Raw genomic sequence first — 22,537 nt, 5'->3', positions numbered from 1 at the left:
CCACATCTTCTTTATCCATTTCTCTGTTGATGGACATTAGGTTGCTTCCATGTCTTGGCTTGTGTAAATAGTGCTGCTGTGAACATTGGGGTGCATGTATCTTTTCAAATACACATTTTCTTCTGATATACACCCAGGAGTGGGATTGCTGGATCGTATGGTAGCTCTATTTGGAGTTTTTTAAGGAACCTCCATACTATTTTCCATAGTGGCTGCACCAATTTACATTCCCACCAACAGTGCATGAGGGTCCCCTTTTCTTTAAGTTTACTGTGAATGGGCATACAGTACAATTCACTTTTGTGTATGTACATTTCTGTAAACTTTGAGAAATGCACGGAGTCATAGATGTACCACAATCAGGACGCAGAACCAACCACTCCCTCCCACAGAAAGCTCCCTCTGCTGCCCTTGGTAGTCAGCTCCCTCCTCCCCCACTGACCCCTGGCAACCACCTTCTGTTCTCTGCCTCTGTTGTTTTATCTGCAAAAAGTTTGTGTTTATCAGTGGGTTTCAAAACAAGGAGGAGTTCACTTAAGCCATGCTTTGTGTCATTAGTGTGCTCAGCTATCCCTTGTCAGGATCTTTCTCTGATGCCTGTCAGTTGAAAAGGGTGGAGCCATGAAATACTTCTAAGGACCTTTTGAGTCACAGACTCCTCCTTTTGGCTTATGTAAGGATATGTCAGTGGTAGAGAGACTAAGGGCATCAGGCAGCTGTCCTTGTCCGTTTGGAGCTCTGAGAATGGCTCTCCGAGCAGGGCCATCTCCCTTACACATGAGTGTTGTCTAACACCCACCCACGTGCTTGGCAGTGTTTCTCAGAGGAAACACTGAGTAAAGGTCTTCATCAGGGAATGGATAAATCGGTGGATTTTGTTAGGGAGCCACTGTTTGAGTTACCATCTAGACATCACTGTTACTGATATTTTTCAATAATTCCATTTTTGCAAAGCCTTATTTCCATTTGGGTCCAATTATCTGGGGAGAAGTCTCCTCACTCCCCACCCTCTTGTAATTAAAAAGCATGTTCTTTTTAGATGATTTCAAAATGTTCTCCTCCACCAACTCCCAAAGCTTGCTGGCTCGGCCAACTTGATGCAACTCAGCATCGCTGGGATAGAAGAAGAACACATGGAGCTTTTAGAATTGAGGTGAAATGGAACGGGGAGCAGATTAAGGCAGCCTAGAGGTGCTGAACCTTGGAGGACCATTTTAACGTGAGTGTTTTCATGCTAATACTTAGCTCCAGCTGGGAGGGGTTACAGGAATTATAGGCAAATGTCCAAGTTATCATCTTTCCTAAATGTTGGCAGGGTTCTCCCAAAACAATCCAAGGCAAAAAATCAGGCCTTTGGGTGACTAGCAAATTTCGTCAACAAATTTGCTCTTTTCCACCCTCCCCACATTCACATGAACCCAAAAGGCAACAGCTGGCATGCCAGGGGTCAACTGCTGTGCACCTGTGCTTGCTTGTCTCCTGGGTGGATTCACTGACTTTTAATCTAGTGCCTTGAGTAGTCAATTAGGTTAAATTCTAGTGATTTTTTTTGTATAATATTGATATAAAAATGTCTAGACTCTAGACCAATGCCAAAAACTGGATAATGTGATTCTTTAGTACAATAGGAAAATATCTTTTGTCTGTAGACTATTTACTCACATCCAAATAAGGAAGAATAGAAGAAATTAACTTGATAAATTAAGTAAATTTTCTTTTAAAATATTGCTTCAATTCATTGTGTATTCCATGAGAAATTTTTTGTTAGCCCACGTAATCCAGAAAATTCCCAGCTTCCTCCTTTTCATGTATAGATACATATGTCCTTTGTACTATTAATATCAGGCCCAAATTTGGAAGAGGGAGAGAACTCATGGCTGACAATAATTCATAAACTAGAGAAACTAGTTTATAGCCCAATTCATTTTTTTTCCTGTGGACATTCATGGTTAAGGTGGCTACATCAGGTCTGTGAGCAAATAGAATATTGGCATTTTTTATCTCAAATGAAGTAAATGAATATAATAACACTTCAGAATTATAAAAATTTACATTTTAAATCTGTTGTATCACTCAAATTGATATTCATTTTACAATTCACAGTGTACAATTTACTACATTTTTATAGTTTTGCATATTCCATTATTCTGTCAAATATTACATAGCTGAATGCTAAAATATCATTAGGCCAACCACTTCTTTTAGGTACTTGTGAAAGGAACTGAGTTAAGCATTTGTACTCTTATAAGTTTGTGCCAAATTTGTATGTAGCAGGCCCACCTTATTTTTTCCACCCTCCATAAGTGAATATCTTGTACCAAACCTCTCCTTGCCTTCTGATTGGAATCTTGGTCTCTCCTGACACCAACACCGTGTTGGTTCCAAAACTGTATAATGTATGTTCCAATCCTTATTTTCCCATTTGACTATATCTCCCCAATTGGAAGATGATGGAAAAATATTGTGAACAGTAATGAAAGGACTTGGAGGTTTTCACTCTGCAGACTGAACAGTTGCTTGCTGGGAATTGTTCCCTTGGATTCCCTTCCTGGGATGGAATGTAACACATTCCAGCTGACGCTATTCAGGGCAAGAAAATAGATCATGATTAACTTGATAGATGACTCTGAACCTAGCACTGCAGCTTGGGAATTTTCCCTTCGAGCACATTGCTTAGGACAAGTTTATGTACCGAGTAAAAAGGAATTTGTTCTGTGTGACCACAAGTATAGTGTGCTGAAGTTCACACGGTTTTCTCCTCCTCCTCCTCCTCCTCCTTCCTCTTTTTAACCTGTCCCCCTCCCCACAACCTCTTTTGTTTACTTCAGATTGGCCATTTCATCCGTAAATGTTCTTTAACCGGAAGTGGGCCTGGCTCTAAGCTACTGCCAAGTCTCCCCTGTCGTTGGTTTTCCTGTGTGTGTAAAGGAAGGTGTGAGGAAAAGAAAAGGACACCCCTGTCACACCTGGGAAGACAGAACACTCATCCCATACAGAGGACAATGTCAGGACATTACGGGTACCGTGTACAAGCACCACTACCACCACACACATACACCACGTACACTACACACGGCACAAACCACGCACAGACACCACACACACGACACACACACCAAAAACACCACACCACACACACCATGCAAAACACACACAAAACACACCACACAGACCACACACACATGCACTACACATACAACACAAACCACACACACCATACACAAACACAACATACCACACAGAGACCAGACACATACACCACACATACACACACCACACATGCCACAAAGACACCACACACACACACCACACATAGATCACACACACAAATACCACAACACATTCAGACACACATATACATCACACATATACCACATGCCTCACCCACACACCACACACCACATACACATAACATACACCCCACACACACACGTACACCATGCACACCACACACACATACACAGACCTCACACAACACATACACCACAGACACCACAAAACCCACATACAGACCACACACTCCAGATACACTACACACATACACCGCATATGCCACACCCACACATACACATATATCAGACACAAACATACACCAAACACATACCACACACACAACACATACATCACGGACACCACACAAACCACACACACACCACACCCCCCATACCACAGACATGTTCCCAACACAGATCACACAAACCACATCACAAACACCACACATACATATATCACACATACACCAAACACATGACACACACCACACACCACAGACACCACAGAAACCAAAGATACACATACCACACATGCACACCACACACACAGACCACACACATACACTATGCACTCCACACATATACCACACACCAAACACACCTGTAAACACAGCACAGAAGGTAGAAACACCACATACACATATACCATACACACACATATACCAAACACATGACACACACCATGGACACCACACAAATTACAGACACATATACCACACACACACTACATGCACAACGTGCACACCATACAGATGACACACACATACACGCACCCCACAGACAGCACACAAACACACAGACCACACACTGGAAGTACCCCCCCCATACACACAGACCACACACATATACCATGCACACTTACCACACACACCCTTCACATACCACACACACACACACCACACAAACCACAGACACACACCATATACACCACACAAACACCACATCATGCATACCACACACACATTCTACACATAACATACAGCACACACACACTGTGTGCTTGATGTGCAGTGAGGCCAAACAATACGGAGTTTGGAGCAGAGAAATGTTTATTGCAGGGCCAGGCAAGGAGATGGGTGGCTTATGCCTTAAAAAGCTGCAACTCCCAAAAGGCTTTTAGCAAAGCCCTTTAAAGGCAAGATGAGGGAGGGGTGTGGTTAGTTGTTGCACACTTCTTTGTGTTGGATGTAGCTGTCTACGTAGGCCAGGTCAGTAAGGTCCTGATGTTCCTGTTATTCTCTGGTCAGGTCAGGTCAAGGTTAGGTTACCCTGTATATTTCAGGCTATAGGCAGCATTCTTTTACAAAAGATGCAAAGCCAGCATGACTAAGCACAGGCAATAGAACACAAAGGTTAAATAAGGTAAAAGGAGCAGATCTAATATGGAGTCAGATTTGTTCCTCCATATTACAATTCTTCCCTTTTCTTTGATACTCCTCAATCTTGAGGACAAGGTGTTGGACAACAAGAGGGGAACGGTGTTTTGGATAGAGAGGTTAATCATAAACTCAGCAGAGGAACTCCATTTCACAGTGATTTGGTTTCCAACTCCAATCCTGTTTCATCTTTCCCCAATTCTTTCAGGGAATGGGGTGATTACCACTCTGGCTACTTCCTCCTGAAATGGGACATAGTCCTACCTTGATTTGGGAAATGGGCACAGAGCTGGAAATATTCTCGAGTTCCAAGTCCTGGATCTGAGTCTTGTATAATAAAAATCTCATTCCCTGAGGAATTCAGGAGAATAAGCCTGAAAACCAGTCTGGACCTGGCACTTTGGGGGAGACTTGTAGCCAGGTAGCCAGTTGTGTACTTTCATCTAAGTAGGTTTTAACTTCTGATGTGGAATTAACATATATATAACAGGGGCAATTTGATCACTGCACGTCTCCTTTTTCTGCTGACATCTGACTAAAACAATTTTATTGTCTAAAAATTTAATAGTTACAAGAGATCTTGAGGTCATATAGTTGCAGCTGCCATCTGCCAGCAGACACTACTTTGAGAATGGCTGGTGGCATCCCAAGTATGACAGAGCTCAGAAAATTCAAGTTTTCAGCAATATAGGAATATGCCTGAAATCACATGCACAATGGCCACTAGTTTTACCTTGAACGTCTGAACCACATCTACTCCAGTTTTGACTTTCAAATGTATTCCACTCCTCAATGGCCAAGGCAGATGTACAATGCATGTCCGAAAGGCCACAAAACAGGCTGCTCTGGTCAGTAAAGTTTAAGTTAAATCATGTATCAGCTAGAATGACTTCCCCAGACCTCAAAATATGTACAGATTTCCCGTCATCTCCCTTGTTAACTGCAAATTCTTCAACAGACCAAAACATGTCCCTTGATGCCAGGGTGATTTAGCTTCTTGCCCCAGGTCTAGATCATGTCCCTTGGCGCTAGACCTCCTTTATATTTGCCTAGATACTCATGATGGGGGAAAACTGATCAAATACTGTGAACAGGCTCAGAGGTATGTTAATGGGTATACACTTTATAGGCCATACATTTTATCACTTATACCCAATTGCCACACAAGCATTGTACATGTGCTTTTAGCAGTAGACTTATAAGCAGGCAGTGTTCTCCACAAACATGTAAATTAAGTCTGGTCAATTGACTACATAGGCTTTCCCAAACTGGCTGTGGTGGAACTCCTCAGGAGTCTTAGACTGAATTCCCAAAGGCCTCTCAAGGCCAGGAAATCCATGCCAAAGGCCTGCCATCAGATTCTGCCTTGGTGGCATTCTTGGTCCCCAAAATATGAAGATTCCTGTACATGCCAGGAGACAGTCTTTGCCCATTCACCTGATAAGGCTGCTCAGAACCCAAGGATCTCCAGTTTCTGGAGGGACCAGCCAGAGAGAAAAGAAAAATATTTCAGTTTTACTCAGTAAGGTATAATTTACCAAATTTCGGTAACTCATGAGTAACTTGAGAGGAAGTGCTTCCCTATATCTGGAAAACACAAATCAGAATCAGTAATATTCCAGACAAAACCCATAAACATTATAACCGTATTCACCAGTTCACTTAGTAACCAATCCTTTTGTTAACTTTTTATGAAGCCATCAGGACTTCCATTAGGGTTTTAAATGTCTTACCCAGTTCAGCAGTATAATCTGAGTATAACCTGGCGATCCAGTGGTTAAGACTCTGCACTTCCACTGCAGGGGGCATGGGTTCAATCCCCGGTCGGGGAATTAAGATTGCGACTTAATTTTGCCATGTCGTGCAGCAAAAAAAAAAAAAAAAGTATTATAATCTAAAATTTATTAGTCCTTCCTGTGAATCTTCTTGAAGATGAAGCAAGTTTGCAAAGCATCAGCTTAACTGTCTATTAAAGACTTAAAAAGGCAAGGTTAAAGATCTGATTACAGTGTGTTAACAGAAAAGCTTAGTCAAGTTGCTGCGATATACAACATTTTAAGATAACCAGAATTATGACTGATAGCATTATACCAGGACATATCTACATTTCAGAAACTTTACATAATTTCTAGAATATATTAATAACATTTATATGTACTGTATAATCTGAGGAGGCTTATCACCCACTTGACGATGCTTCCCATGTAATTCAACATACCAAATAATACGAGTTAAATACTTCTAAGATGCATCAAGGGCCCTCTAAAGCATCCCAAAGTTAGCTGGAGGGCAAAAGAATTTTAATTAAAATTTGGTATTTGGGAAGTTCCTCAAAAAGTTTCAAAACACTTGGTCAAATAAGATCACAGGTCACTGTAAGACAATACTTGTTTCTTAACCAAAGTGAGAAGAGATCTCAGAAGCAAATATAGATCACTTAAAGGCAAGGAAGTTCACATAATCTGTTATCAAAAGCAGCATTCTAGGGACTTCCCTGGTGGCGCAGTGGTTGGGAATCCGCCTGCCAATGCTAGGGGACACGGGTTCGAGCCCTGGTCTGGGAGGATCCCACATGCCATGGAGTAACTGGGCCCGTGTGCCACAACTACCGAGCCTGTGCTCTAGAACCCAGGCTCCGCGATAAGAGAAGCCACCGCACCAAATGAAGAGTAGCTCCCGCTCACTGCAACTAGAGAAAAGCCCGCGCAGCAATGAAGACCCAACACAGCCAAAAATAAATTAAAAAAAAAAAAAAAAAAGCATTCTAAGTAAACTTGTTCCCTTAGTAGAGAGGGACCAAATCGAGTCTTGCACCAGCCTATTTTTAATAACAAAATCCATTTACTTAAGTTTAACCTAATCTCAGCCCAACCATGTGTAAAACTCCCTTTTAAAAAAATATATATCCTACTTTCCTGCTGTATACTGAAATGTTTCCTTTATTATTTTAGTAGCTTTAATTACATATTTAAATTTGAATCCAAAGCTCTAAAAAACCCTTAATTTCTAGTGAAACCCAAGAAGCAATCAATTATTAACTGTCCTTTAGCATTCTGTAGGTTGGCAAACAACATTTTTTTTTTTTTTTTTTGCAGTACGTGGGCCTCTCACTGTTGTGGCCTCTCCCGTTGCGGAGCATAGGCTCCGGACGCGCAGGCTCAGCGGCCATGGCTCACGGGCCCAGCCACTCCGCGGCATGTGGGATCTTCCCGGACCGGGGCACGAACCCGTGTCCCCTGCATCGGCAGGCGGACTCTCAACCACTGGCCACCAGGGAAGCCCAATAATAATATTTTAAAACATCTGCTTTTTATAGAAAATATCTCAGTGTGGCACCAAACATAGTCCCAGACACCTTTAGCTTCTATATTCAGTACTTAATGTTTCAGTACCCTGCCTGGGAATGACCTAGCTATTCAGTAATCCCCCATCATCCAACCCAAACTAGCACAACTCTAAAATTTAAGTTACCAAATATCTGGAGGGACCACCCTTAAGCAGACATTCCCAAATCATAGCCATTTCTAAAGAGATCACCCAAAAGCTCTCATCCTATTTGCATCTAATTTACTTATAAGAATTTCATCATACCAAGCTAATTTTTTTTTCTGTTGACAAACTGTGCAACAGAAACAACATAAACCCATTCACCCTCAGTAAAGCCAGGCACAATAAAAGACATGTCTGTATTGACCACACCAACAATTGCCTTCATACCTCCTTGCCAAGAGAACCCCAATACTGTTCAGTTATTAGGCCCATGATTTTCATTGGTCCCTCCTTAGCCCCAGTGGGTGAATGAGGATTAGGTTAAGGCAATCCTGGTGTAATTCCTTTTCTTCTTGGCAATATTTGATTTAATACAGGTGCAACCTTGCTTAAGAACTGTGAAGGCAAATAAGGGAACTTTTGGGTTTCCTTTGCTCTTGAAAGGGACAAAAGGTTCATACTTTCCTGAATCTGGTCATTGTTGGATGAGGAGTGGTGCTGTGGAAGCTGTCTTAGGATCATGAGGGAACAAATCCAAGGACGAAACTGACATGTAAGAATGGCAGAGGAAAATATGGCAAGAACCTGGATCCTTGATGTCACTGATTCACTGACTGAATCTATGCTGGAACCATTAGGAGTTAGTCGTAATTGTTTAAGATACTTTTAGTTGTGTTTTCTATTACAAGCATTTAAAAGCATCCTAAGTAAGTAATGTTAAAGGCATCTCTCACAATTTATACTTATTTTTAGGAAACTCTTACTAGAAACTTCTATTGCTGGTTATAAGGTTTATCCTAAGTAGTTTGAATTTTCTAAAAGACATGTCTGTATTAGTCAAACCAACAAGCTTAAGCTAGCTTCAATACCAGATATCAATTCCATACTGAATATTTCCCAGATCATGAGGACCTGAAGTTCATTTGGGCCTGTTTTCTAAATAGTAGTAAGTATTTAATTGGTAAGCATTTACTTTTAAGTCTATTAAATAGAGCTCATTTACAAGTTAACCTCAGCAATACTATCCAAAGACAAAGACACCTAATCATAACGAAACACATACATCCAGATAGCTCTCATAGCCAGCAAACTTACATGCAAGACAAATGTAAACATACACACAGAACAAAATCTAATTCCTGCAGAACAAAAACAAAAGGGTGAAGTCCAACAATTTCCTCAACTCTTTCAAACAAGGATCCTACTTTTTAACAGCAAACAACATGCAAATGTAAAGATAAGGAATCATTACCACACGTGTCATGGCAATTCACCTGGCAAATGCAAACCAAAAATAACAGTTGGAATAGGTTGAATTTACTTAGTTACCTTCAAGCTTGCTCCTCAGAATATTTTCGTTCTCTTGGGGTCAGAATTCTGAAAAAAAGGTATTTTATCAAGCCAGCTTTCTCTTAACTGCATATGCAAAAAGAACCAGTTTTGGAATTTTAAGAGAGTTTCATCTTAATTAATTTAGTCCAGAGTCTAAAGAATGTAGTGGTGGTGAAATGTTAAAAAAATATCTTCTTTCTCTCTTTCTAGGAGCATACTGAAGATCTCCCACTTTTGCAAAATACATGCTAGGGGGACTGCAAGATGGAACAGAGCTCTGATTATCCATACTTAATTATTCATGGCCGGTGTTATCTAGTATTAATAAAGCAAACAAATGCAATGCAAAATGGTCTTTCAGGATCACAGTTCCCCAGCGCCAAAAAGGGAGATACCCATTCATTGCAAAAGGAAAATCCCAACCAATGCTCGACCACAGGCAAAACCCAACACAATAGGGAAGGATACCCTGGTGCCCTCACACGCAAGCCCTGTTACCGAAGACGTCTCAACTGACCAGTGCATACTGATACACACACATACAAACAACAAACGAACGGTCCCACTAACAAAGGCGCAAGCTGGAGTGGCTCACCCCAAAACAATACACACACACAAAAACACAAACTACGGTCACACAGAAAATCAGTGGAGGTGTAGTCTAAAATTCCATTTCTACTCCCAGATGGAGGTCTCCAAACAGACTGGCTTAGCTCTCAAAAGAGAACAGACCCAGAGTGTCTCACTTCCTACAAGGGAAGTAACCCAAATGGAGTGGAGAGAATTCCCAGCCTGTGCAAGATGGAGCGACTTACCCCCAAGTGACACCAAATGTGGACCATAGCTCTGGACGTTTCTCTGCTCCAAATGGCCTTGTGCACTGGGGCAGCTGACGCCTCTCAGGGAGAGTCCCTCACAGTTCCCGGGTGCAAAATGAGCTCCAGCAGTTGCTGGGAACTTGGGAAGGGGCTGTCCCTGGCCGGGGTCCACCCGCCACAGGCACAGATTCCTGGCTGGCTCACCATAATTGTTACCGAACGCAAGTCTGTGCCTAATAACAGAGTGAGACCGAACAATACTGAAACATTAGAGTTTGAAGCAGAGAGGTTAATTGTGGGGCCAGGCAAGGAGACAGGTGGCTCATGCCTTAAAAAGGCCAAACTCCCGAAAAGCTTTCAGCAAAGCTCTTTTTAAAGGCAAGGTGAGGGGGGATGTGAACTGTTGCAAACTTCTTGGTGTCAGATCCTTGGTTCTTGTATCTTGTCCGTGTAGGCAAGGTTTCTGTTATTCTCTGTTCAGGTCAGGTCAAGGTCAGGCTATCCTGTATATTTCAAGCCATAGGCAACATTCTTTTACAAAAGGTGCAGAGCCAGCATGACTAAGCAGAGGCAACAGGGCACAAAGGTTGGAGCTAAAGAAATAGATCCAATATGGAGTCAGACTTATTATTCTCTATTACAAGACCCCACACACCCCTCCCCCCCCAACTTCAGATTCAAGTCCCCCATGCATGGCATCACAAGGTCCTGTGGGGGAAACAACTTAGTCCCTTCCTTCAGTGATCTGACGCTGGAGTTTTTCTGCAGTGTTCTTCCAGCATGGCCATGCAGCCAAGGACTGAGCATCTCCAGTGACTGAGAGCTCAGCCTGCTCTCACGAACTCTGTTAGGAAGTACTCCCCCCACACCCCCGGGTTTTTTAGCATAAATCTGTTCTCACGGCAACCAGCCTTTACCATTGGTTTCCGCCCCCACCCTGGGAAAACCTTTCTCCCCACGACCTCCAGAGCATTCGGACAGCAAGCGTGCCCCCCCCCACCCCTTCTATCCATGTGAATTCTGTTCCTTTGTCCCAGCGTCACATGGTTTGTGTCCCCTTCTGGTCTGAACGCTTCTGCCCTGCATGTGTCATGTTTGGGGCTAACGTTGCCCCTGAGGTGTGGTGCCCACAGTCAGACACAGCACACTGGGTGTGGTGATTGTCCATCAATAATTTGGCACTTTGATGGCTTTTCTCAAGAAACAGATGATTGCCTTTCGCAACATGAGCCCTTGAAGGCTGACATGGGTCACTTCTGGGGACAGTGTAATGATGGGTCTGAGTAAGGCCAGAGGGTCTTGCTCCTTTGACACGTGCAGTGGTTCCCAGACAGTGGCCCACAGGACACGGGTCACCAACAGTCAGGGGACTTCCTGTGCAAAGGTTGCCAACTGTGACTGTGCTTCCATGCTGGAACCTGGGTGCCCTTGATGCCCTTGAAGTGTTCTTCATCCGTCTCTGGAGGGCCTGCTACACGTATACATTCCATGACCAGTGCAATGTGTTTATAAGCGGGTGCATAATAAATTACTGGAAATAGCTGAGGTTTTAATCCTCCATTAATACAGAAAGTTTGACTCCTGTCAGCCATGGTCTCTGTTTAAAATATTTAGGAGTTGGTTTCCACAGCGGTCTGCCAAATCCTTCCATGATGGATGGCGGAAGCCAAGCCGAGTCGGGGGCACTTCACTCACTGTGGAGGTGCGGGGGCCAGGGGACGCGCTGCTGCTTCTCACACCAGGTCAAGGAGCCAAGACTGTTCTGTGAGAAGAGTAGGAAGCCACTCGAGGACACGAAGAATTTCTGTCTCCAGTCTGAGGGTTAAGGACAGGGATGTCCAGCATCTTCTTTGTCAGGGGCTCCTCTGTTGAAGCCATTTGCCTGTTAGTATCCGGGTTTCCCTGGGGATGTGTCCTTTACACTAGTTTTCTCACTTTCAGAGCTGCTATCATGACTGGTCACCCAGGTACGACACAGGTATTTCTATCTATCCGCCCCACACCAAAGCCCTCCCTTATCCTGGGCAGTAAGGGCCCCCGGGGTCCTTTAGAACCTGACACTGATACCTGCAGGGAAGGGCCTGATCCTAAAATACACGAGAGGATCCAGCACTGAACACCTGGGTGATGCCCTCGTGAGAAATTCAGGAAGTGCCACTTGAGGTAACAGGTCAATCAATGGTGCTACCCCTTCATCCTTACAGACATGAAGTTCCCTGCAAGCTTTCCTGCCTGCTCCATAGTAAAGGAAGCGAAACAATAAATACAGGTGCGCTGCCCTGCCATGTGGGAAGCGCTCGCGTACCCAGCACTTGATGCCCAGACCCGTCCCTGCCTCGCCTCCCGTCTCCTCCGCTCCAGCCATCCCCAGCCGTGTCGCCGGCGGCACCATTAGCGACCCTCCTCCTCACTGTGGGAAGTTCCTCAGGCATCCCAGGCCCTCCCGGGATGTCCAGACCCCAAGGCTTTCCTATAACACTCTCCCTTCCACCAAACTGCTCTTCGGTAGGTCTACGAACGCCTCGTACCATGTCTGCGCACCTGCACGGGGGGTGGAGCCCTCTCCCCGCTCTTGGTCCAGCCTCGCCCTCCCTTCCAGGCCCCCGATTGCGCAGCCCCCAGCGCGCTCTGCTCGCTCACAGGGGACCGGGGTGCTTCTGTCCTGGTGCCACGCTTGGCGTGCGCTGTGTCATGTCGGGCGGGAGACAGTTCTCCAAGGGCCTCTCCTGTGTCTGACATCTTGCAGGCGGAGACGCTGACACCTCTATTCTGTATGGACTGTCTTTACAAGGATGCTTACACGGTGGACAGCCTGGAACCTCGGAGATGGAGGTTCCCTCTGGAGAAGGGGTGGCAGCCGTGCTTCCCATCATACAAGCCTTGCCTGCCTTGGGCTCTAGGTTCCTCTCCTGTAATGCCACCCGCTGCCGTGCAGTCACCATGTGGCCACCTGAGTCACCCTGCAGGAACTGGGGAACTAGCACAAGAAAAGACTGGCACCCAGACTACTGATATAATTTAACTCCTTTATCTCTGACTCAGGGTCCTGTGTCTCCTGCCAGCACCCAGGACACTGGTGGGCTAGCTCCTCACTTACAAGTGGGGGAAAATCTCAGCCCTTTCACAGCTCTTGACAGGACCTTACTCTGGGAGTCTCATCTCCCCCAAATAAGAAAGTCAAGGGTAGAGACAGGAATCCTGTATTATATTTCCTAACACCTCTGTTTTCCCCTACACATTCTAGTGCACAGTAAGGTTTTTTGATGATGAAATAAATGATATTGATAATAAAGGCAAATAATCATAGTAAGAAGCTCCCTAGTTTGACTCAGTTTCCACCCATAATGATCTTTTCTGTTCTGCATGGCTCTGGGTCTCTCAAGCAATAGGGTCATTTTTTAATTGCACGTGTGCAAGAGGGGATGGGCAAGGAGCAAGTGTGGGGAGCCTAGGGAACAAGATGAAGGGAATAGGTTCCATAACCAAGCTGTGGCAGAGATTCCTAATTGCCACTCAATATTCATTCTTCCTTTTTTTTCCTTGTAAAAGTAATCCTAATTATTGTTTTAGCTGAGAACATCATGGCTAGCTAAAATCATACATTTCTCAGTCTGCTTTGTAGCCAGATCTGGCGTATCACAGAGTTCTAGCCGAGGAGACACAGTGGAAGTGGAAGAGAGCGTTCCCTCATTTTCACTCCTTTTTTCTTCCTACTGCCTGGATTGCAGATATAATTGTTGGCACTCCAGCAGCCATGTTGGCCCATGAGGTGAATTTGGAAATAGAATTCATGCATAGTGAGTAACAAGACAGGAGGAGCATGAGACCCTGATACCACGAAGCCACCAAACCATCTGTGAACTGACTCCTGACTTCGTTTCATGAGAGAAAAAGAAACTTCTATTTTCTTTAAGCCACTGTTATTTTGGATCTTCTAGCAACCTAATCCTAACTACTACACAAACTCAATTTTCACTGAGTGTGGAGTATATTATAAATCACACTTCCTAAGAAAGGTGCCATCCTATGTCCCTTTGACACTCAAAACATTGAAAAGTGATCAAACCACGTACATGTCTCCATGCAACCCAACAGCAAACCCATTTTAAACAACTGAATTCAATTCTATTTTATGAAGAACTTAGTCTGACTCACACATGTGTGTAGTGTGTCTTAGGAATACTTACATAAACATATTTAGGAATGGCTTGTTTCAAATATTTTCTAACAGCTTGAACGTAAAGATTTTACTACCTAAAATAAAATGTCATAGGTACTTTGAAAATGCTTCATAACTTCTCATGCCGCCAGCACAGCCCAATTCAGGCTGGGCCTGGCTTCCAACCTTGGCATCCTTCCTCTTGTACCCTAGTGATTTTAATCCCTTGGGCCAACCCCAAGCCAAGGCAAGAGACGCCCCAGCCCTACCAGCTCCACAGCCTGGGACCTTGGCTTCAGGTGACCATTGCTACCATCGGCTGCCTTATGCAAAATGCGATCCTTAATAAACCCTTCTGTGGAATGTGGAGAGGGAACACGGCGGGGCAATGCTAAAAGCACGCATGGTCTAGATTCTAGCCCCAGCTCCGTGGTGTACCAGTTGTGCTGCCGTCAGGAATGCATGGGCGTTCTGTCTCTGTGTCCTCACCTGACAGAAAAGGAATGAAGCACAGTCTTTGAGGTTTCACAGAGCAATTCATGAGGAAGAGCTCTGTAACTAGAAGGGCCCCATCACGTCACAGACCATGAAGATGGGGACTTCTGACATTTAGAAATCCAATGGAAAAGGAAGGAAACCATGGACTTAGCCTACTGGGCATATATTAATTTTGGAAGGGTGTCAACCCCTATAATCTGTAACTTCTTGGATGTCTATCAACCCAAACCTATTAGTATCTTCTCTGGAGAGTTATCTCAGAGGAACTGTTTCCTTCTGCCCTCTTTCCAACATACACAGTGGAGGCTAAGGGTATTGCTTTAACTCATCAAACCAAATAAGGTTTATTAATATTGACCAGAGACTTATTAATACGTCTTTTGTTACCCAAACGTTATTGACCAGAGATGTTTCAATATTGATTTACATAACAAATCACCAGCCACAGGCGTCAGATTCTGAAAAAATCCCCTGGTCAATAAATGAGTTAATTAAAAGAATTTAGATATCGGTCTCAGAACAGCAAGATTTGCCTGGTACCTTCTGAAAGACCAAGGGCAGATGGTGGCATTTCAATGTTCACCATTATAGCAGTGTTATTATTCACTATTTTAAAAGATCATCAGGGATACAGGCGAGGCTCATTCTTTAGTCAGTGGTTTCTCAAGCACCATGAGGAGAACCTGCTGTCTTCCTGGTGAAGTTCTCAGTCAGGACTGTAGAGAGAAGCCCACAGTTCTGAGATGGAGCACAGAAGTCAGATGCAGGGGGCTCTCTGAGTTGGGCTAACTTGTCAACCTGCTCACCTCTGGTAGGTGGCCTACGTTTAGATCCCAGCTTTGCTATTTGCTTTCACGTAATCCTGGTCCCATAACTGAACTTCAGTTTCCTCATCTATAAAATGGGAATGACAGAACATACTAGATGCTTGTTACTTTCAATCCCATTCCTCCTAGTTTCTCAGAAAACAAACAAATAAACAAAAAAACAATATCTACAGGATCAGAGACCATTGCTACATGCGCCGAAGCCTTGGGGACTCTGGGCCTCCCACCCAGCGTCCTTAGAGGGTCAAGAAGAGATGAAAGCTGATTCAGAGATGTTCCTTGGAGAAACAATTTCAAGACTTGTGTGGGATGGAACTCTACTGGATGACCTCAAACCAAAGGGGCAGAATTGTGAAGCAGACAAAGGCTGTGCTCAGTTCCCCTGCCTCCCAATTCCAGACCCCCTCTCCCTCCCGAGAAGATGTCCGTTCTTGGACACCAGTGTCGCTTAGCTGCTCATGGAGGCTCAGGTCATCTTTCCCTCCCGGGGAAGTCCAGTGCCCAGGGTTGGTCTCAGGCACCACACTCTCATCTCTCAGTCATCCTCATCACAACTTCCTTATGCACCAGACTCCTCTAGAAGAAGGTCTGATAAGGCAATTCACTCAGTGGTTAAGGAGCTCGTAAGATTCTTGGGGTTTCCCTGTTCAAGACAATTAGCAGTTCCTCCCATAGGAGATTTTAAGGCTAAGGCATCACCAAGAAGCCCTTTTATTCTCTTTCCTAAGCCCCATCTTGAACCCACGGGTAAAAAGATTTTTATTTGCCAAAGAGGCGAAGTGATAAGCAGTCACGCAGTGCTGGCCATGGGCTGAGGCCACCAGCGCCGCCCGGGCCTGACCTTAACTGCTGCCCCCAGCAAGACACCCGAGCAGGAAGGCTTTCTGAGCCCTGTCGCTGGCTTGTGAACCCATTATTAGACTTCCAAGATGAGCCTTTAGGAATTTCTAGCCTTAAAAAAGGATTTTGAGAATAGGCTGGTGAGGTAGCATTTTTTAAGGCAACAAGCTGTGTAAGTGTCCACCTAGTCCACCGACGGAGAGGCACACCTGAGCCCAAAGCACTGCCTCTGCCTTTCCCTGTCCTAAGACAGGTGACACCGAGAAAGGGCGGAAAGTCCTTTCAGCCTCAAAGGTCTTTCCAGTTGAAAACACTCAGTGCTGAAGTAGCAAAATAAAATCACCCATCGACAAAAGTGTCGAGGGACCCAGCCCACCTCAAAGGCCTTCTCCCCCGAGCCGGGGTGTAGGAAGGAGTCTGGCACCAGCCTACCTACCCTGTGCGGGCAAGGGAGACAGCAAGCAAGACCCAGGGAAAGTCGCTCAAGAATGGAGACACTTGCGGGCCGCTGGAGCCGAGGGGCCGAGGCCAGAGCGGCCAGGTCGCTGCAGATGGAGACAAGATGCTCTGTGACACGCCAAGCTGTGTGCTGGGAGGCCCGCACACAAACCCCAGCCAGGCTCTCACGTCCGCCCTGTCCCCCTCCGCAGAAAGGCCTTATCATCTGTCACACACGGGTATTTTCAGCCACACTCGGCTGCAGGGATAAACACGGTGTCCGCAGTAGCACCCTTGACTACAAAGGACAACTGTGACAAATGTCAGGGCCCTTTGAATTTGAAGATAGCCTTGTTAACTACTGCGGAGGCCGGACTTTCTGCTGTCAACAGAGCTTCTCAAGTTATTTACGCCCGCGGCGACTTGCGTTAGATCACCCCGCCCCCCACTTTTAGCTGCTTCCCTGCGACATGTCAGAATGAAAGCCAGCCTGCTGTCAGCAGTCACATGTCCCACATCGCCTGGACGACCACTGAAACGGGAGTTCCCACCGTGGGCTTGAGGCGTCTCCACGTTAGCCCAACTCTAATTCCCCAGGGAACTTAATCGATGGCACAAAATGCTATCTCATCCTTCATTCTGGAAACGCTGAAAGCCTTCCAACAGAATAAATCACTCTGTGAGACTCCGTAAACACCTAGTCTCAACCATGCCTGCAAGGATTCTTGAAGAACCTGCACAAGGAGGCTATTGTACGCGTGTACAAATAGATGACACAATTCCAGGGTTTAATACTATCCGCCAAGTTAAACTACTGTGCACATGTGAAATGATGCCTGGCACCACTGGAGATCCATAAATCAGCCCTGGCATACTCTCCTCCTATTAAGAGAGTCAAATAAGAAAAAAACCACAAATTAAGATGTGTCTAGGACATGGAAGACATCGCCATTCCTCTCTGAATGCAAAAATAAATAAAAATTAGGCTTCATTTTGCTGGGGTTTCTTTCCGAGGGACACAAGTTTTCCAGCATGTGAAAATCTGGCAGAAAACCTTGTTCTGAGCAGGGTCATGCTGGGCTGGTTGGTTTGCCTTTCTGTATGTCGCAGGCAAAACAGAAGTGATGAGCCAACCTGAGAGGCAGTTGTTCTTTACAAGGAGGGGACGGGGGCTTCCCTGGTGGCGCAGTGGCTGAGAATCCACCTGCCAATGCCAGGGACATGGGTTTGAGCCCCAGTCGGGGAAGATCCCACATGCCGTGGAGCAACTGAGCCCGTGTGCCACAGCTACTGAAGCCTGCATGCCTAGAGTCCATGCTCCACAACAAGAGAAGCCACCGCAATGAGAAGCCCGTGCACTGCAACGATGAGTAGCCCCCGCTCACTACAGCTAAAGAAAGCCCGCACGCAGCAACGAAGTCCCAAGGCAGCCAAAAATAAATAAATGAATAAATAAGGAGTGGACAGATACGCCAGGAACCCAATGCAGCCATAAATATATACATACATACATACATACATAACTAAGGAATGGATGGATAAGCCAGGAACCCAAACTCTCCCAGGAAAATTATAACCAGATTATATGTGTAGGGCCCTGTCTCTTTGCAGTTCATTCCTTTGTTCTGGCTTGTTCGTCTGCAGGACAACAACACACAGCAGAAGTCAGATGGCTGGGCCACTGGATGCCTCCATCCAGCCTTGGGTGAATGGCTTGGCTGGAGAAGCCAGGTCAGACTAAAACGAAGGGAAGTTGCATCATTATAAAGTTGGGTCACCAGTGGATAGAGTGACCAACCACCTCAGTCAGCCTGCATCTGAGGGGGTTCCTGAGATGAATGAGTTTTGGTGCTAAAATGAGAAATATCCTTGGCAAACTGGGCAGAGTTTGTCACCCCAGTAAGTGACCGAGTTTTAGGCTATTTGGGAAAACTGAATCATCTATGAGTCTAAACAAGCTGGTAACTCTCAGCTTCTCTTTAGCTGAGTGATGTCAACACAGACAATCCAGTCCCCAGCTAGATGACTCCGCAGAGTGTCACAGATGTCCCAATTAACATCAATTAATTGAGCCTTTGCTTTGTGCTCAGCATGGCGCTGTGTACTGAGTAGGGATAAAAAGGCAAGTGCAAAGAATGAAATTAGAACACTCCCTAACACCATACACAAAAATGAACTCAAAATGGATTAAAGACCTAAATGTAAGGCCAGACACTATCAAACTCTTACAGGAAAACATAGGCAGAACACTCTATGACATAAATCACAGCAAGATCCTTTCTGACCCACCTCCTAGAGAAATGGAAATAAAAACAATAATAAACAAATGGGACCGAATGAAACTTCAAAGCTTTTGCACAGCAAAAGAAACCATAAATAAGACGAAAAGACAGCCCTCAGAATGGGAGAAAATATTTTCAAATGAAGTAACTGACAAAGGATTAATCTCCAAAATTTACAAGCAGCTCATGCAGCTCAATAACAAAGAAACAAGCAACCCAATCCGAAAATGGGCAGAAGACCTAAACAGACATTTCTACAAAGAAAATATACAGACTGCCAACAAACATATGAAAGGATGCTCAACATCATTAATCATTAGAGAAATGCAAATCAAAACTACAATGAGATATCATCTCACACCAGTCAGAATGGCCATCATCAAAAAATCTAGAAACAATAAATGCTGGAGAGGGTGTGGAGAAAAAGGAACCCTCTTGCACTGTTGGTGGGAATGTAAACTGATACAGCCACTATGGAGAACAGTGTGGAGGTTCCTTAAAAAAGTAAGAATAGAACTACCATATGACCCAGCAATCCCACTACTGGGCATATACCCTGAGAAAACCATAATTCAAAAAGAGTCATGTACCACAAAGTTCATTGCAGCTCTATTTACAATAGCCAGGACCTGGAAGCAACCTAAGTGTCCATCGACAGATGAATGGATAAAGAAGATGTGGCATGTATATACAATGGAATATTACTCAGCCATAAAAAGAAACAAAATTGAGTTATTTGTAGTGAGGTGGATGGTCCTAGAGTCATACAGAGTGAAGTAAGTCAGAAAGAGAAAAACAAATACCGTATGCTAACACATATATATGGAATCTAAAGAAAAAAAATGGTTCTGAAGAACCTAGGGGCAGGACAGGAATAAAGACGCAGATGTAGAGAATGGACTTGAGGACATGGGGAGGGGTAAGCTGGCATGAAGTGAGAGAGTGGCAATGACATATATACTACCAAACGTAAAATAGATAGCTAGTGGGAAGCAGCCGCATAGCACAGGGAGATCAGCTCGGTGCTTTGCGACCACCTAGAGGGGTGGGATAGGGAGGGTGGGAGGGAGGGAGACACAAGAGGGAAGAGATATGGGGATATATGTATATGTATAGCTGATTCACTTTGTTATAAAGCAGAAACTAACACACCATTGTAAAGCAATTATACTCCATTAAAGATGTTAAAAAATTAAAATAAAAATGGAAGTGCAATTAATTCCTCACTTTCTTTTAATTCACCTTTATAGGGTACAGCCAAGTAAACCTATGCTAACTCCTAAAGGATCTTGGAATCCACAAAGAGACCTGCTTTTACATGGAGACTGAGGGCACACATGACCCCACAGCCCTTCCCAATGGCGCTGAAGGTCAGTGTCAACAAGCACACAATCCATTAGCTGAAGCTGGCTGAGGAGGGAGGAGAGAGAATGCTATGCCTTGATAGAGACAGGAGATCCATTTCTTCCGTGGCTGACTCTTCACAGACAGTTCTTCCAAAGGAGCTCCAAAAAATGTCATTTGAATAAGCATATCGTCTCCTAAAGGAACTACCAGGAAGAAATACATTCATTTGATTTTGGAGTTCCTTTATTTAAAAATCTCACTGTCTTATAGTCAGGCATATTAAATCTTTATACACAACTTATAAAATGAATGATGTTCTTTTGGTGGCAGCCGCTGTCATAAGGCAAATGTGTGCTCTGTGGTCGGTACTGAAATTTTATTCTTCCCGATTACAGAAGCCAAACTTTTTTATTGTAGAAAACTTGGAAATTTTATGAAAACAAAACTTGAAATCACCTAAATTATTATTATTTTATAGTTTCATCCTATTCCTTTTCTGTGCACATATATTTTTTACATAGTTGGACTCCCTGCGTGTCCACTTCAGTGTTCTGCTTTTTACCCCCTGACATTGTATTTCCCATATTTTCAGGTTTCATGAAGTATACTTCCAAGTCAGTGGTCCTGGACCCCTTTACACTCTTTAAATTTATCATGTGGACCAAATATCCTTAAAATTCTCCTCAAAGAGTCTTGTGAAACGTTCCCTAAAAATTCCAGTCGATTCTGTGACCTGAGTGAGTGTTTACTATATTTCCTGCACTAAGACGTAGGAATTATGAAGATGTAAGACGAGAACTTCATGTGATACACACTCATGAGAATTTGAATCTGAAGCGACTCACTGTATTCTGTCCTAGTCATCAGTTATATGCACTGTAAAAACAACTTTCTAGAAACACGCCATGTATGTTTGACTCAACATGGCATTTTTTACCATTTTTGTAAAAAGTTGGACACTGGGCTCTTTATCAGAAATGTAGTATGAAGTATATAATTTTTCCCCAAGGAGAAGCCAGATTCGATTTACATGAATTTAACATCATTTTAAACATTTCAGGGGTAGAGCTGTATCAATTAATATGCTTTCTTGCAAACAAAAAGGCTAACTGGCTTAGCCAAGAAGGACATCGATTAAGCTGCATAGTTTGGAGACCAGAGCAGAGCGGGCTTGGGTGAGAATGTCAGGGTCTCTCTCCTCTTTGTGCTCCTCTCAGCCTTGTCCTCCTTCCAGTGTTGGGCCATCCTCAGCCGGGGAGTATGATGGCTGCTCCCAACACAGCAAGGTCCAGAGGGAAATAAGGGACAAGGTCTTAGAATCAAGGAAGCCTTTTCCAGAGGCCCGCACCAGATGTCCCCTCCTGTTTCCTGACCAGTATAAGGTCATACACACACATGCCTGCCTGGTCTGATCACTAATAAGGGAAATGGGATACCTGGCATTGACTTAGACCAGCAATCATCTAACTATTGCCAAGGACCGCTTCTGGCCCTCAGCCTGTTTTGTCAATAAAGTTTTATTGTAACACAGCCTTGCTCATTTACATATGATTGTGTCTGGCTGCTTTCTCGAAGAGCAGAGCTGTTACAAAAGAGACCATGTGCTTCACAAAGCCTAAATGTGTCCTGTCTGGCTGTCTTAGTTTGTTTGGGCTGCTTTTTTTTTTTTTTTTTTAATTTATTTTTGGCTGCACTGGGTCTTTGTTGCTGCACGCAGGCTTTCTCTAGTTGTGGTGAGCGGGGGCTACACTTTGTTGCGGTGTGTGGGCTTCTCATTGTGGTGGCTTCTCTTGTTGTAGAGCACAGGCTCTAGGCGTGCGGGCTTCAGCAGTTGTGGCACACAGGCTCAGTAGCTGCAG

At 44.4% G+C, this 22,537-nt stretch overlaps 2 protein-coding genes across 10 annotated transcripts in view; one reads left to right on the top strand and one right to left on the bottom strand.

Moving 5' to 3' along the window:
* Positions 1 to 9,819, top strand: part of LOC111185313 (uncharacterized) — a 50,367-nt gene extending 40,548 nt beyond the window's left edge. For all 4 annotated transcript variants that reach the window (XM_089912720.1, XM_089912719.1, XM_089912722.1 and 1 more), the window contains one exon: positions 9,680 to 9,819. In XM_089912720.1, coding sequence (XP_089768846.1) covers positions 9,680 to 9,721 — 42 coding nt within the window. In that variant the 3' untranslated portion in view covers positions 9,722 to 9,819. The remainder of the gene's footprint in view (positions 1 to 9,679) is intronic.
* SAP30 (Sin3A associated protein 30) overlaps positions 1 to 22,537 on the bottom strand; it is a 136,354-nt gene that overhangs the window by 14,681 nt on the left and 99,136 nt on the right. For all 6 annotated transcript variants that reach the window (XR_016393465.1, XR_016393470.1, XR_016393471.1 and 3 more), the window contains one exon: positions 1 to 22,537. This exon is cut by the window's left edge and continues 14,681 nt beyond it; it is cut by the window's right edge and continues 26,964 nt beyond it. The gene's annotated coding sequence lies outside the window, so the exon portion shown is untranslated.

The sequence above is a fragment of the Delphinapterus leucas genome, chromosome 6 (assembly GCF_059928025.1).
Source record: "Delphinapterus leucas isolate spDelLeu-1000000601 "Yukka" chromosome 6, BTC_Dleu_Yukka2, whole genome shotgun sequence".
Lineage (NCBI taxonomy): Eukaryota > Metazoa > Chordata > Mammalia > Artiodactyla > Monodontidae > Delphinapterus > Delphinapterus leucas.
Note: the sequence above shows the minus strand (reverse complement) of the source record. Positions and strands in the feature narration are given on the sequence as shown.